Source organism: Uloborus diversus, chromosome 8 (assembly GCF_026930045.1).
Source record: "Uloborus diversus isolate 005 chromosome 8, Udiv.v.3.1, whole genome shotgun sequence".
NCBI classification, from domain to species: Eukaryota; Metazoa; Arthropoda; class Arachnida; order Araneae; family Uloboridae; genus Uloborus; species Uloborus diversus.
The window spans coordinates 131,311,526-131,328,783 of record NC_072738.1 but is presented as its reverse complement, the minus strand read 5'-3'; the positions used below and the strand labels follow the sequence as shown (position 1 = coordinate 131,328,783).

At 35.3% G+C, this 17,258-nt stretch overlaps 1 protein-coding gene across 1 annotated transcript in view; it reads right to left on the bottom strand.

Moving 5' to 3' along the window:
• LOC129228596 (zinc finger protein 200-like) overlaps window positions 1-16,692 on the bottom strand; it is a 35,087-nt gene extending 18,395 nt beyond the window's left edge. The window contains exon 1 of the mRNA XM_054863279.1: window positions 16,575-16,692. Within this exon, the coding sequence (XP_054719254.1) occupies window positions 16,575-16,611 (37 nt within the window). The 5' untranslated portion in view covers window positions 16,612-16,692. The remainder of the gene's footprint in view (window positions 1-16,574) is intronic.
• Between the last annotated feature and the right edge of the window lie 566 nt (window positions 16,693-17,258).

The following is a 17,258-nucleotide window of genomic DNA, read 5'->3' as shown; positions in this document are numbered from 1 at the left end:
AAATTAGGAACTTAGACTTTCGTACACCCTATTTTAATACAACTCACTATTTTGTTTATTGACTTTGTGCATTTTGTACTTTCATTGACTAGTACATGACAACGTTTAAAAAGCACCGTTGCAGACAAAAAAAAAAAAAATAATAATAATAATAATCTGATATATCTATTTGCATCAATCTTGAAGATTGATTTTATACCTGCAGAAGATTCAGTATAGAAACTTTTAAAACTCTTTAATAGCTAATTCTAAAGCCCTGGATCGCATCTTAAATATAGAGATTCTAAATACCGAGAGATTGGATAACTTCGGAACGGCGGCCATCTTATGTAAAAAGATGCTCACTCCCCGTAGACCGCAATGCATCTTCTGCCCCAAATATCACTGTAAATTGTATGCAAAAAAATTCAAGCTAGTTATGATATTATGAAATGCAATGTGCAGATCACAAATATCTGTTTGTTTTCCATCTTTATGAACAAATTTTTGAGAAAAAGAAAATCCTTTCTACGTGCTATGACGATGCGAAACGATTGGTGCCGAACTGTTAGACTTGGCGCTCACTCCGTTTAATTGAAAATACGAGGAGAAAAAAAATCAGTCTGTTCTAAAAAGATTTCATGTCCTATATTCCGTGGGAAAACTAAAAATTCACACAGCGCAGCATTTCGAGCTGACAACACTTGGACTAAACATGGCGGAGATCGGCGCGCCGTTGTCCAGTCTCTCCGTATATAGGATCTCTACTTAAATAGCGACGCGTCCGCCATCTTGGGGCTAAATGCCGCTTTCTTCCTATGTCTGCTATGATGAAGTAGCCTGTTTTGCTTCTTAATTGTGGTGCTTCTTGACTGTGTATTAACATAGAGTTAATAAAAGAACCGCAATCAAGAAGTAAGAAGTAAGACTGCTACTTCACCATTGCAGACATAGAAAGAAAGCATTCACTGTTAAAACGAGGAGTGCCACAGGGGTAAAGAATTTCACCCAAGGGTGAAAAAACGGTCCCCCCAGGGGGAAACGGAGGCTAGGAAGTGTCATTAAGGTGCTTTTGGTTCCTCAGTGGGTGAACGATGTCAACAAAAGTGCTAAAAGACCATTCAATAGGAGAGCGACTCCTTGCGCATGCGCTCTGACTTATCGTCCAACGACAACTTCAGTTTGAATGGCGAACGAAGGAAGTTGCAACGAAATTTACTTTCACATTGAATGAAGAACAAAACTAAAAATTTCGTGGATTAATCTTCGAAATCTCGCGTAAGTAAAGGCATTTGATCATATTGTAACTCTTAGAGCTTTCGAACATATTTAAAGTGATTAAAGTATGTTGACAACTGCTCATTGTTCCGTTTACCTTATTAAATAATTAATATCTTGCTATTTGTATCATGCAAAACTGTTACCTAAAACTATCTATCAGTACTATCTTGAACAACAACAACATTAAAAATAAAAACGTTTAAATCAGCTGATAATTGAATTGCTAATTCCGGAATAAAAATGTATCGACGTGAGCATCCTATATACCATGTCTATTTCTTCTCATTGAAATAACTACGTAAGTGGAAACGAACAGAACAGCAACGGCAGAGGAAAAAAAAAAACTGCGTGAAAAAAAATCTCTCTCACTCAGCATTTGACTCATGAATTTCACATCGTGTTTTGGTTAACGTATCTTTCTTAGGCGTTATTGCATGAAGCGAATGTAGTTATCTACTCGTTTTTATTTTTAATCTGACGGAAAACTTGACATTGGAAAGAAGGGCTTTTAAATTAGTATTTATCTTGTACGCATAAGGATACTCAAATATCAAATCTTATAATAAGTATTGATATGTTACGCTCGATTAAAATTTTAAACGTTTATGAAACGCTTTTATTTTCCTATGATTCTAATCTAATGTTACCTAATATTTCTGGTTGTTCCGGCAAATGATTGATTAAATACCTTTCCTGTTCATTTTCGGTACGGATTATGCAGTAAAAGTTGTCAACAACATATTAATTACTGAGCAATTCAAGTGTGAATGTAAGAAAGTTAGTGCACGAACAGACAAATTAAAGTCATGAACACTTCTAAACTATGTTCGAAAGTTGAAATGTGATCAAATGCCTTCGTATATGTAAATCAAAATAAATAAAACACAATTGTATTCAAAAGCGCACACAACACCGGGGGGGGGGGGGAATCCCTATAGAACACAATAAAGGTGCCATTTTTCTCACCTAAGGTACCATCTTTCACCTACGGTGCACGTTGGGTGAAGGGAGCCAGTTTTTCACCCTTGCTAAGGGTGCAATTCCGGCTCTCTATCGGGTGCCGCTGGTGAACAAGCGTTTCACCCCTGACAGGTGCCAAACGCAACCTTGTACGCATGTAGTTTTAACAGTGTTGGTTAGCCCCAAGATAGCGGAAGTATCGCTACTTTATTCTAAGATTCAGGTCTTCAGCTAGTTCCACATTCGAAGCTTTTACAATACTTTGTTTCAGCACTCCACATGAAGGTCACTGCAAACGAATTCGATCCATAAAGGGTTACCAATCATCATTTTAATCATAATGTTATCGCTGTTGCTAAATTAGATCTGATTTAGACTCACCAAAAAGCAAAAAGAAATGTTCTATACAGCAAATCCTCAAAAACTTCTTAAAAATAATAACCGAACGAATTGGTGTCACTGGTATTAATCCACGAACAACTCAGACTTATTGGGTGAAGCGTTTGTAAAATGCACTTCACACATTGTTGTGGGCGGAATTAATTTAATTACAACAAGCTTCCTTCTGCACCTGCAGAGATAATTGTTTTCAAGGATGGACTTTTGCGTTGGAAGTTAAACAAAGTCTGGTTTCAGAAATCTTGTTTTTCAAGAACTACCGCTTGTCCACAAATGACGATTCTGTGATTTTCCTTCTTTGTAAGAGGTCGCCCAATCGGACAGTTCCGTGATGGATAATTGAATAGAACATTCCTCCTCAGAATGCTAGGGTAAAATGGAAACTGTAGTTCAAGGTTGTGACATTTTATAAATGTTATGCTCGCAATTATCGAATCAATTTCATTTGAATATTCTTCAAAATTGAAAGAAGTCTTATGTAATTATATTATTCAGATTTTCAGAAAGCCTTAGAACAGTTTCAGATTTTCATGAAAATCTACAACTGAAAATCATTTGCATAATTACTTTTAAAAGATTTTGTTTTCCAACTGTGCATGACTCTTTTACATTAACATTTGACATTCGTCTAAATTTGTCGATAAAGTAATATATCATTGAGCCCTCCTAGAATGTCGACAAGAAGCAAATGTCAATGAAATAATTGCAAAAAATTCTGTAACTATTATTGAGAAATCATGTGCTTTCTACTCTTCTATGTCTTCCAGGGGTGGAAATATTTTCCAAACATCACCTTCCCCAGCCCTCGTAGAAAAAGTTCTGTTGCGTCTCTACTCCCTCGCATATTGTTCTTTGTTAATTAAAAAAGAAGGATTTTTTCCCGATTACGTTAGAACATCTGTTTTTTGCGTACATGCTTAAAAATATAGTTCAATGTTTCACCAAGAAATAGTTAAAATGTACCAAATTCAGCTGCAACCATTTTAATGGTGATTCAGTTTCACCATGGTAATGGTGCCTTTTAAAACTTTCACTAGTGTTTCGGTGCTTTTAAAAACTGATGTTTGTAAAAACACCAAACTTTTGGTGAAACTTGGTTGCAGCTAAATTTTACTAGATTTAACTTATTTCTAAGTAAAATATTGGAGTTTATTTTTAAAATGTAATAGAACAATAAAATTGGCTTGCTCCAAAAATCCTACATTAAATCTACCTATGACTGAGAATAGTCACAATTCCTGGAAGTAGACCTGAAAATTCAAATTTTTAGTTAGTCGTCGGTGGTCAGTAGACAATAGTCACCACTTTTTTTTTTTTTTATAATTAGGGGTTTAGTGGTAGCGCTTCCACGCAGAGGATTGGGGTTCGATTCCAGAGTTGGGCATGGTTGACTCAGTGGGATGATTAAATCCCTTCAGTGGGATGATTAAATGAGTACCAAACGAACTTGGGAACTAAACGCTGGGGCGCTTCCGCGTTCGGCCGACCACCTAACCGTAACATCTACCTTTGAACCCCATAGCCCTCGGTCTCGAAAACTGAGATGGGCACAGTAGACCTTGTTCTCCACTGACTGTTATGTCATTGAGTTGAGTTTAGTCTTTTAGACACTTAAGATTTTTTTTTAATGAAAATATTTTCATATGAATGTAGTACTGCAACGTTACTACGATATAAGTGTAAGTTACACATAATGAATAAACTTATATAGAAAAAATGGAACAATAGAAATTCAAGAACTAATATTTTTCCAAGCATCAATTTCTTTCAAAAAAAAAAATTGAAGTGAACATATCTCCGCTTCAAAGCAACAGTAAGTTACCTTACTGTTATTCCCGTTACTCGATGTCTTACTGTTTCTTTGATACGATCAGTGGCGTACCTAGCATGGGTGACACCCGGGGTGGTAATTTGTGGTGTCACTCCCCCCCCCCTGCAAACGCAAAAGAAAAAAAAGAAAAATTAATTTGAATTTTGACATCTTGAATTCAAATTATGTTTTTCGCAATCACGAATGTCTGTATGTAGACGTGTGTATTTGTGTGTGTTGGTATGTGTGTTTGTGTGTAGGGGGTATGTGTATGAGTGTGTAGGCATGTGTGTTTGTGTCTGTGTGCTGGCATAAATGTGTGGGTAGTTGTGTGTATGAATGTGTGTGAGGGGTATGGGTATGTGTAGGTGTCTGTATGTATGCGTGTGTGTATGTGTTTGTGTATGTGTGTGTGTGCGTGTAGTTGTGTATGTATGCGCGTGTGTGTAGCATATGGATGCAACCTGGAGACGGCTTTCGCTAGAGGAGCAGCATCGTGAGGAGCCGGTCGACGGCGATGGTGCGGAGGGGTGGCGGTGGGAAAATAAAATGATAGGACGCCAAAAACAGTCAAATGAAAGCAATAAGCAATCGTGATTGCTAAAAAAAATATGTAAACATGAAATTCCTGCAATTTTCAGAAGCAACTACATTCGTGTTACAACGATATTTTGATTGGGCTAATGTACAAAAAACAAATAAAAGTGGCGGGTCCGGGGGTTTACTCCCTCCCCGGAAAATTTTCAAATTGAAGTCTTAAAAATGCATTTTAGCTTCATATTTTTCAAAAACTTGCAGTTTCACTTTGGGTGTAACCCCCAGACGGGTGACAGCCAGGGTTGACCGCCCCCCTCTCCCGTAAGGATATGGAACACTATGTTAGAACTTGAGATCGTGTTTTCATACTAAAGTGCAACAAAACAGAAATAATTTGTTTAAAAAAAATCATTTTAAAAAAGTTGACTGGTTAGAATTTTATTTAGTCGCCAATGTAAGAGCTTGTTGCCATGAAGCGAGGGATTTTCCTGTTTTTCTATTTCAAGTCTACACAGCAGAAGCGGGGAAGACAAAAAGGCAAGAGCCAAACAAAACAGCGATAAAAAGGAAACATTCACAGGAGCAACTCATACATACATGCATAAAAATAAATCCCGTCTAATAGCTGAGGGCCCGTAATGGGACATTTGCAAATGGGCCACCTAACACAGTCTGCGACGCCCCGCAGTGTGGCCCATCCGGGTTGGCGGGATGCCCCGATTTGCAAGTTCATGTCTCCCGGCACGAGAGTGTTTCCTTTTTTTTTCATTCATCCAGTCCCAACTGAAATTTCCCTTGTCATTATTATCGTTATTAATTTATCGTCAGCAAAGCGGAAACTATTACGGGGGTGTCCGGGAATAATGAGGGTTCAGCCTCCGGGAATTCTCATATAAAAGTTGTTTGATGAAGTGATACACGCTGCCTATTTCTGTCGACAATATCAGTCTGTAAGCGTTTAATTGGTGCTCTTTGTCTTTTCTATGTCGGTTTTTAAAAAATAGAAGTGTATAGTGTTAAGGTGAACAATGAAAACTTTCGGGCCCAACAGTTCTAATTAATAATTCTCTTTCAAATATACTTTCTTTCGAGGTTTGTGCCATTAGAGTGTATTTTCCACAGGGCAAATTGATCTAACTTGGTGCATTTTAAAGACATTGGTTCGTTTAACAGCTCAAAGCGCCAATTTTACTGATACAATAATTTTATACTAATAAAAATTGCAGCAATGTTTTTATTTTTCTGCTCATTACATGGCATATTCGTCAATTAGGGTATTCAGAAGTTCAATTCAATTTACGTGGCTTTTTTTTTTCAAATTATTATTAAGATTTGTGATTCAAAGGTGGCCAGTGTACCTAAGAGGCCGTGGTGGCCTGATCGGTAAAACATTGAACTTGTGACCGGAGGGTTCCGGGTTCGATCCTAGCCGGTCAAAGATATGCTCATGGTCACTAAGTCGTCTAAGTGAAATGACACATCATCTGAGGGTGCTGGACCAGGGATTGCTCGGTTTTTGGTCTGGATCACAAAGTTAGAACTGTCTTCAATGTCCCATCCAACTGATTAAATCACAACAGTGGTAGGTACGGGGACCCTGGAGTGAAAAGAGAACCTTAGATATCCCCTGAACCCCAAGTTATTAGTTATTTCATTCTTAGAGAAGTTTCATGTAATGAAATCAACATGGCTCCCAATAATGACATAATACTGAAACTCTTAATTTAATGTATTTTTGGACATAGATTTATTCGTATTTTAGTTTGAAGGGGAACACAGAATGCTATAGTTTGGCAAGTTTTCCTGAAATATTTGGTAATAAATATTATTCCTTGAAATAAAATATTGCACCTACTTTCTTTTTGTAAATATTAAAGAGAAATTAACGACTTTGTCATTGCTTATAGTGAGAACTTTCATACAGTAAAAGTTTTACTCATTTGTTATTAATACAAAGCAATTTAAAAATGTAAGCTCAAGGTACTGCTTGCCTGGAGAATACTATTGTTATTAATAGTGTAGGTATTTGAATTCTTTCAGAATTTGAAATTTTCCATTTATTTTTCTGCTGCAGCCAACTTTTTATGCAAAAATAAATGAGCAAACATGTACATTCCCGGGAGTAAATCTTATAAATATTTAAAAAATTTTAAGTTACACTTAGTATTATAAAAGAAATAAGCTCGAGGGAAAATACTACCAAAAATATTGAAATTTATTTCAGCGTTATAGCCATCACAAAGTTAATTTGATATCTTTTAACGTTCACATAAATTGTGCAGCAACGAGTTCAAGTTCTAAAATGAAAAGAAAAGAAAAAAAAAAAAAAAATCACATGAATTCAACTGCACTCGCATTCGTAATGTCCTCTCATATCACATTTCACTGGAGCCAACTGCATCTTAATCTTATTCTCAACTGTGATCATCATTTGTGATTCGTATTCAAAACAACACAGAGGAAAGTTTTACATCCATTTGAATGGTGGCATAATTTTTCAGCTTAACTTCTTTTTTTCTTTGCCTCGCTTAAATTATTGATGTAAGGTTATTTATTTTTTTATTAAATCTTGCAAAAATCCGTTGGGGAAACCTTTTTATTTTAGGAAGTTCGTTATGATTTGAAATTAAAAAGAAACTTAACTGGTAAGTTTTTTTTTTTTTTTGCACCGTAAATGATGAGGAGGGGTGTATGTAACCCCAACTCTCAAGTGAACCCATAACATTTAGCAAATTGAGTTAAGAACGTTTTTTAATAATTTTTGTTATTATTTGTTTTCATAATTTCAACTGAAGCAGTAGCATAAATTTTCCTTGTCATTCCTTGCAAAAAGAGGTTTTATCTACATATTTTTGAAGTGCATATTTGTTTTGCTAAATGGTAACACATATCTTTTAGTAAAAAAGCGATTCAGAGCACTTTTCCAAAGAAAAATATCGTATGACGAATAGTAGATGAACAATTTTATTCCACCCCCCCCCCCCCCCCCAAGGAAAACTTTGCAAAGGGATTAAAATAATAAGGCATAGTAAAATCACTTACATGGAGTTACACCACTTTTACAATGAACGACACATATGTAAACGAACTGTGATTCACTAAGTCCAGTTTTTACCTTAAAAGTAGAGAGAAAAAAATCTTAGTCTCGTTATTATCTACCAAATAGGCGCTATTCAGCACCCCCTATCAAGCTGCACGTGGAGAATATCTTCATATTATTCAGGCGTGGTGTGTCGGCCGCCCAAAATGCGGTTAAACACGGGTTTTCAGAATCTGTAATTGCTGTTGCATCCACTGGGGGTGTGACGGAGAAGGTAGGAATGGTTGAGGATAAGTATTAGATAGAAAAAAAAGTGCTACTGAAGAATAATAAAAGCTAGAGAACTGGCTGTAAACGCTCTCTTTGAGTGAAATAAATAAGAACTTGGAATAGTTTTTGCATTGAATTGCTTTTGCTGAAGTTTGGGGAAATGAAAAAACTATTTGAAATAAGCCAACAAGAAGAAAAAGAGTCTCATTTTAACAGTTGGAAACTATACGCAAGGAAAGAACTAAAATGAGTTTACTTTAATATTCTTTAACATCTGCGCAAATTTATCAACTTCTTAGTTTTTATTTCTTAACCTAAATTCACAATATGATTAAATATTACTTTTTATAAGTTTGTTAAACTGTGATTCCATCCTAAATTTTTATAAAAATGAAAATATGTTTTCCTCATCATATTCACCAAAACCAGAGTTGACTCGTTCACCAACATTCCCACAAAAAAGAAGTTTGTTTTTACTGTGATATTCAACAATGAGTTAACTAGTTCTGAAATATTTTCATGCAGAAATAAATTTTTACCATGATATTAAAACAAGGAGTTAATTCATTCTCATACATTGTCGTTAGAATGAAAGTTCGTTTTTACCATCATATTCAGTAATGAATTAACTAGTTCTCCTCATAAGAATGAAAGTCTGTTTTTACTGTCGGCTGATGAACAATGTTTTCTGCCAAAATTTTATTTTTAAATGGGTAAATATTTTGAACTTACGAAGTCACAAAACACACTGAAATTACAATAAAAGGCCATCCACAAATGATGTTAATGTTTTGGGGGCTAGTGAAATTGTGACTTGTGATGAGACTGGGGGGGAGGGGAGTAACAAGAAGTGTGACTTCACTCTTTTGTTTAACTATATATGTATTAAAAACAGCGTGATATGTGACAAGGGGAGGTAGGGGGAAGGTGAAGTGTGACACTTCGTGACAAAGGGGGAGGGGGGAGGGCCAAATTTGTTGAAAAAGTGCAACGTCACTTTTTGACAGCCCTTAAGAATGTTTATCATTTTCCATGTTTCATCGCTTTTCGTTGTTCATCAGTTTTTTCCCAGTTCATCAATATTAGAAAAGCAGCTTTTACATTTTACACAAATTTCGGTGGCTTATTTAGGCACAAATGGGAAAAAAATCTGCCTAGAACATCTGAATATCTCTTGAAATAAATTAGCTGAACGAAATCAAGATAGATAAACGTATTTTGATCTTTAAGTTCTCAGTTTACGAAACAGATAAGGATTTGACGAATGTATAACATTTCAAACAAGAAGATTTTTTATGTTGTAGCTGTCTTGATAGCGAGCAGAATGACGAGCCAGACATTGGAAAAAATATAGAAAATAAGAGTGGTGAAGAATAAAAAGTTACTATATGAAGGTTCTTTAGCAAATGAATATTTTTCGTATGACGAGTGCTCTCTAACGACTGGCGTACTCAAGTTGTAATGTACTAATGTAATGACGAGTATCTCTAAGTCTGATCATCTTTGATTGACATTGCCCCCAGCGACCCCCCCCCCCCCCCCCCAAAAAAAACCTTTTTGAAAAAATTGCACCAGGTTTTTTTTTTTTTTGAAGCAAAAGTGATTAGTTTGAAACATTTTAATGAAAACAGTTGTCACAATAATAAGCTTGTTAACAGCACCTAAAATTAGTAACAGAATCAAATTAAAATTTTACAAACTGACGTCAATGCCGAATCGTAAGTTAGAACGAATGTTTTATGCTCTAGAGCATAGCTAGCATTTTCCCAAGGGGGTATTTTCACAAAGTACAGTGAAGCACCCCTCGTTTGCGGACAAGTTTTAATTCCACGATTCCAAGGCAAATAACCTTATTAAATCCCTGTCCTGCGGATACCCCTCTACTGCGTACAAAAAAATTTGCCCCGTTAGTTTCCGCATTAGAGGGGTTTTACATATCAGTCTAAGGTCTGCGGTGATCGCCAAATTTCAATGTACACATCTTACCATACGAGGATTTCCATACTGGCACCCAAATAATGTATGGGGAGGGAGGGGGGCGTCCCTCATTCCATGCAAAAGTGTACTTATTAAGGGAGATTGAACGATTTTCATCTATAATGTATGAAAGCATTCAACTATAATATTAGCTTTAAGTCAATGCAAAAAAAAAGAAGATTCTATTTTTTGTATAAATATTACAAAAATACTCCTACAGTTAGTTGATCGTGTAGAAAAAATGTCAAAATGGATGGTGTTACGTAAATTATTTCAGGCCATTTTTTAGTTTTCTCACATAAACCTAACACCACACAATTAATTTAATTTTAGGCACACTATGTGATGGAATGTTACACATTTAAAAAAAAAAAAACACATTTTTTACCAGTAGCTCTTTACGTTATTTATTAATGTATGGCGTACTTTCAAAAATATGCCAGCTAACAGATTAAAGTATTTTTTTTACAGATTGAGACATCTCTTGCGGAGTTTATCTCAGTCCATCGGGAGAATCTCTCCAGTTTATTCCTCCCGACAGGAGTTTATCTTTTCAAAAATACAGAATGATTTAGGATACTTCTGGCGCTATGCTCGACCAATTAACACCCTTAATTGCAACATAAACCTGCCAGCAAAATATATACGAAAAAACGAAAAGCATCAGCTTCTCCATTTTTCACTGACGTCAACGGCAGCTGGCAATCAATGTCAGAAATCACCCTTACCCGAAACTCATAACATTCGCTTATCGCTTCCGTTAATGATCCCAAATCCAAACAACATTCAGTGGTCATCATTTAATAACCAGGCCACAGGTCAGCGTCTGATACAGAGATCAATCCCAGCCGCCTGCTACGGTTGCTGGCTTTCAGAAATCGCATTAAAAACAGCTCGATAAAAGCTCGGAAACCCAAACAGACATCGCGGCTGATGGAATTATTGGTCAATCAGTGTTTCGCCACCTCCGCCTCGCAAAAGGCTCCGACTGGGTTCTGTTTATTTTAACGTACACTCTTCCATAAACAAACAATTAAAAGCGGCGCACAGCTGAACAGAAGGCGGATATTTCGGCCAAATGCATATTAAATTTGCTGATAGGAACAGCAGTGACGTACGTTCTCTTTATCTGTTAGTTTTCTTAACCCGTGACTTTTCCCCAGAAATTTATTTATGAACTTACACCGAATTCTCCGATTCGCTGTAAGTTACATATACATATTTCAACTAAAATTATGTGCTTATTCATATTAAATTGCGCATAGCATCAGCATTGACGTACTTTCACTTTATCTGTTCATTTTCTTAACCCGTGACTTTTCTCCAGAAATTTATTTATGGACTCACACCGAATTCTCCAATTCGCTGTAAGTGACACACACATTTCAACGTAAATCATGTGTTTATTCATATGAAATTGCTCATGGCATTAGTGGTGACGTACGTTCACTTTATCTGTTAGTTTTCTTAACCCCTGACTTTTCTCCAGAAATTTATTTATGCACTTACACCGAATTCTCCAATTCTCTCTATACGTTACATACATATTCAGGTGTGCCCACAAGGAGGGATTAATGCGCAAGTTGCGCCATCAAAAAAAAAATTTTTTTTAGGGGGGGGGATTTTTAAATTTTTTTTTACTTTATTCGTTTAAACTTATTTATTGATTTATTTTTAATTTAAATGATTTATTTTATTTTACATTTTATTTTATTTTTTTATATTTTATTTTATTTATTTATTTAGTTTGTGTATGTGTGTGTCATTTGCGTGGGGCAGAACTTTTCAAATAAAATAATAATAATTAAAAATAAATAAATAAAAAATATTTAATAAAATGATTGAAATATAAAATGATTTTAAAATAAATTAAATAAAAAAATATTTTTAAAAATAATTTAAATAAAAAATGTTTTTAAAAAATAATAAAATAAAAAAAGAGAAATAAAAAAAGAAAAGAGGGTTGAGAAAAATTTGGGAGGGGGGATTTGCGCCATTGAACTTGGAGTGGGGATGGGCATCCCTATACATATTCCAACTTAAATTATGAGTTTATTCATATTACATTGCTCGTCGCATTTGTGGTGACGTACATTCACTTTATCTGCTAGTTTTCTTAACCCGTGCCTTTTCTCCGGAAACTTATTTTCAACTTAAACAGAATTCTCCCATTTTCTGAATGTTGCACACATATTTCAGCTTAAATTATGTGTTTATTCTTATTAAATTGCGCATAGCATCATCGTGGTGACATACGTTCGCTTTATCTGTTATATAGTTTTCTTAATCTGTGACTCTTTTCTCCAGATATTTATGTTCGGAGTTGCACTGAATTTTATATTTCTCTGCAAATTACACTCATATTTCAGTGTGAAATAATCTACATCAAAATTTTTGAATTGCTGATAGCATTTGCAGTGACGTACTCCAACTTTAATCTTAGCTTTCTGAACCCGTGGGCTTTCTCAGAATACTATTTATTTTCGGACTTACACTGAATTCTCTAATTCCTCGATATCGCACTTTCATAAATGTATGTGAAGGTCTTTCCTAATTTCCCAGTACTAGTGTATTGTATACCACATAAAACCGAAGAAATGTATAAAACATTTACGTTTTAGTTGAGTATACGTAGAAAAGAAAACATGCTGTAGGAACTTCTGATAAATGTAAGATACTGAATTTTGTTAATATTTTGACTTTCAAATTACGAAACTTGAATGACTAGTGCTACAATTTATTTGAAAATTTAAAATGAAAAAAAATTTTATTGTAGTTTTAAGTTTTTGTTTGTGAGTTAAGTTTTTGTTTGCGGAGTTTTTCAAAATTAGTATTTTTAATATTTTTATTTTTTAAAACTTTCTTTTCTACTCCTCAAGTTCTTTTATTCTATAGTTAAGGCATACCTAACCTGACACTTTGTAATGCTGGGATAGGGCTTTGCGTAGCCTTCACAATTCAGCCAGGTTAGGTTTGCCACAACTATACGTTAAAATGTTTCAGAATCTAAAACCATCTTTTCCCCTCTATAAATGTTTTACACTTCACTTACATTCCAAGAAAATAATTGTCTCATCAAACTTACTAAATCTTGTTGGAAAGTTGCCCTCAATAAAAAAAAAAAATCTGGAGCCAGACATTAAGAAAATTCCGAAACGTCACAAATTATACTTGCAGACGTTTCGGGATGGGTTTACTTCCAGTTTCTTGCAAAAGCAAGTACGTTGAATTGCTACAAGTTGCAATTCTCTATATCAAAGGCGCACGCAGGAATTTCTCAAGGGGGGGGGGAGGGATTAGGATCGAAGGTCCACCATTCTCACATCACGCATCCAAACATATTCTCTTGATTTTATAGATTGTTGGGATCAAAAAATAAAATTTTTTTAAAGAAAATACTGAGTAATTACTTAGCATTAGTGAAGAACATAAATTTATGGGTAACAATTAATTAAAATACCAGAAAGCACAAGAATAAATGTATTTACTTTTCTCATAGTTATAAAAAAAAAAACTACGAATCAAAATCATTATTCTAGAACAATTTATGTTCACATACAGTTTGATTTTGTAGGGGAAGAAAGAGAGAAAATAAATTTTATTTTTTTATTTATTAAATCTGAAATTATTGTTACCTTTGCTTGGAACTGTTTTGAGGACATAAGATTATAGTCAATTAAAAAAACTCAAGGACCATGGGAGGGGTGCGAACTCCTTGGACCCTCCCTTTTTGTGCATAACTACTATGTATATACTACAGCTTTGCAAGAATTGCAGACAAATAAACTGATCAGCATGTGTTTACACTTCTGGGAAAGCTTTGGCTATGTTTGCCAAAATGCTCTAGAAGCCTTCCTGGTAAATAGGGATAAATAAGGAAGGCGCCAAGCTATAAACATGTTGAGTTTTCTTAGAAAGTTCCTAATGAATTTCAGAAGCGTGACTCGCTTTAATTGGGAGTTTTTCTGATTTCTCCAGAAAGATTCTAGGTTCGTTTCCCGAAGGCTACTGGGTTTTAGCCGGAAACTTTACTGTTTTTGACAGAAAACTTACTGGCAAAAATTTGGCACATTAGCTGATCCGTTATTTCTCAAGAACGTTTTTTTGTATTGTATACGCGTTTTGCACAACTTATGATCATGCGTAAGTCGTCCGAACTTCCCTCTTATTTTAAAATTAACCTTAAGAAAAGAAGTAGGGTAGTTATTAGTGGGTATGGTAGTAGTTTTGATGAAAGGAAACATGGGGTGAATAGAAACTAACTATATTACCACTTGCTACAATTTTTGAAACTATAATGTAAAAACAATTCAGAAACATTCCTGGAAAATAATGGACAGCTGACGTGCCCAAATTCGTCACGTAACATTTCTTGGATAAAACAGAAATGTTTTCCGCTAAAATTCAGTAACCTTTCTGAAATTATCCTGGAATAGGAAGAATTCACTAATCTCCCCGACTAAAGTCAGTACTGTCCATGGAACCTCCAGAGAAAACTTAGGTTTGTTTAATATAATAGCTTGGCACCTTCCTGATTTGCCAAGAAAGCTCCAAAAGCATTAAGTCAATCTTGTCCAAAGCTAAGATAGAATAGCAATCAAGTACCATGTATCTAAATCTCCCGCATTTCTTGCAGAGCTTCGGAATCCAGAGACTTATTCGCGGAGAATAGCTCAAAGAAACAACTTTAAGCAAGAGGTAAAGAAAAGTAACTGAAAGTATAAAATTATTTTTGGATTAAAAGAAAATAATGAATTACTGATGCAATGATCGACACAAGTTATTTACCCCTTTCCGAAATGACGAAAAGCGACTATAGTGGTAAGACAGTCGGTCAATCAAACAATCTAAGCAGATATTTACCAGAGGAGACTTCAATTTGAAAAGTAATTACTTTCGTATATTCTTTAAATTTTCATCATGTCATTAAAAAAGCACAAAGCAAGTATATAACGCATTAGATTGATCTTTATCAGAAAGAGCGTCAAGTTTTGAGAAAAAAAAATTAAAATAATTTAAATGTTTGATTATTCATTTGAAAATTTATTTACTCAATGTGTCAGCCACCAGAATGGTTGCTTTAAGAGCAGGACAAATTACTTTCATTTTACATTTAGCAAGAGTGGACAAAGGAAAGAGTAATTAGTTAAATTCGTAAGCTAACATAACTGCAACTAAAATTTATTTTCGTACAAACAGTGGCGTTTCTAGCACGAATGTCACCCTTGGCGTTAACTTATATAAACATCCCCCCCCCCCCCCCCGAAAAAATAATCATTTAGTGTTTATGTAAACATAAGATACAACCAAACATACCAATTTTCAGGTTATTGTTATTTTTTTCATGTGATGTAACAAAAGTTAACATTAAAAAAAAAAAAAAATATATATATATATATATATATATATACAAATTATGAAAGCGTTTTGTGTAATATCTGCAACAAATATTTACCTAACCATCCCCTTCGCGAAACATTGTGCTCTGATTTCGAAGAAATTTAATTACTTAAATATAATTTAAGTTATATTTAGGGATACATTTCAGAATCGAACTCTTTACACTTCCAAAAAAGGGTGTCGCGAGCCAACCATCCCTCTGCCCCTCGGTAGTGCCACTACTGATACAGTAAAACCTGTTCACAACGATACTGTTGGGACCTAAAAAAATTATCGTAATAGACAGGTTATCGTTATAGATTGCCGAGGCCAAAAGAAAAAAATGTTATAGGCAGGTTATCGTTATAGATAGTATCGTTATACACAGGTTTCACTGTATGAGAAATTGCGGAAGCAGGATTTTGCTATCTTAGACCTCTCATTCAGGATCAAAAGTTTTAAATCGTTATCCATAAATTCTGCAATAATACTCGATCCACAGACAAGGACCTCCGAATTTAATCAAATGATAAAACATTAACATATACCACACACATTAATCTCTGCATCTAATGAAACGAATCATTAAGCAATATTATAATTTTTTATTTACATTTTGTTTTTTGCAAATGTTGCAATGCTGTCTTCGTTACCGAATAAAGATATTTTAAGGAGGTCAGTGTTCTACCATCAGAGCTTACTGGGAGTTTAGTTTTGAGGGGCGGGGGCAATTACTCCATTGTTTCCCTCCAGTCTCCATTCTAGTTACTACTTTCTATTTTTTACGGAGATTTTCTTTCCTTTCTCTGGATTTGCCAAAAAAGAAAAGAAAAAAATCAGATCAACAATCTCCAAAAATGCTATTCGCACTAACGCTAAAATTAGCACCCAAATCGTGAAAAACCAAACAAAAATAAATAAATAAACAATCAAATCACTTACCCTCAGGAAAAATCGTAACGCCGTGTTGCACGGGCATCTTGCTCACAGCACTAAGCCTACTCCGGAACGCTAGGGCCCGGGACTCGCTCCTACCCAGCGGCACTCCTCTTTCGGTAATCACGGCTGATGATCTCTGTGGGCTCCCTGAGCAGTAACTGCGTCGCGTCGCAACCTTCTGTGCGGAGCGTTGCTACTGAGTGTGGCTTCTGCCCTGCCCTGCCCTCCCGGTTAGTAGGGAGGGGGGGAGGCGAAGGCGGTACCCGGATGTAGGGGCGGGGCTCACGGTCGACGAATGGGCAGCGGTGTTTAGCCGGATGTTCTACCGTCGGGGTAAGAGAGATCATCCGTGTGGAATGTTTTCGTGTAAACTGCATTCTTTTGTTGTTTTTTAGTTTCGGTAACACACCTGTCGTGCTTTGGAGGAGTGCAAAGCAGTGGTCTCATTGGTCGTAAAATGCTTAAATGTATACCTTGCTCTTGATGACTGACTGCAGGACATCTCTGACTTTTTTTTTTTCAATGAGAGGTCAGAGAAGAAGGGGATGTAGGAATTTGGAAAAAATAAAGAAAATATAAGTTTTCTACATTCATGTGATAGTTCTACAAACTATGGAGATTATGCGAAAATCATTTTTGAGCAATCACATTGCTTATTGTTCTCATTTGACTATTTTGAATTCCTAT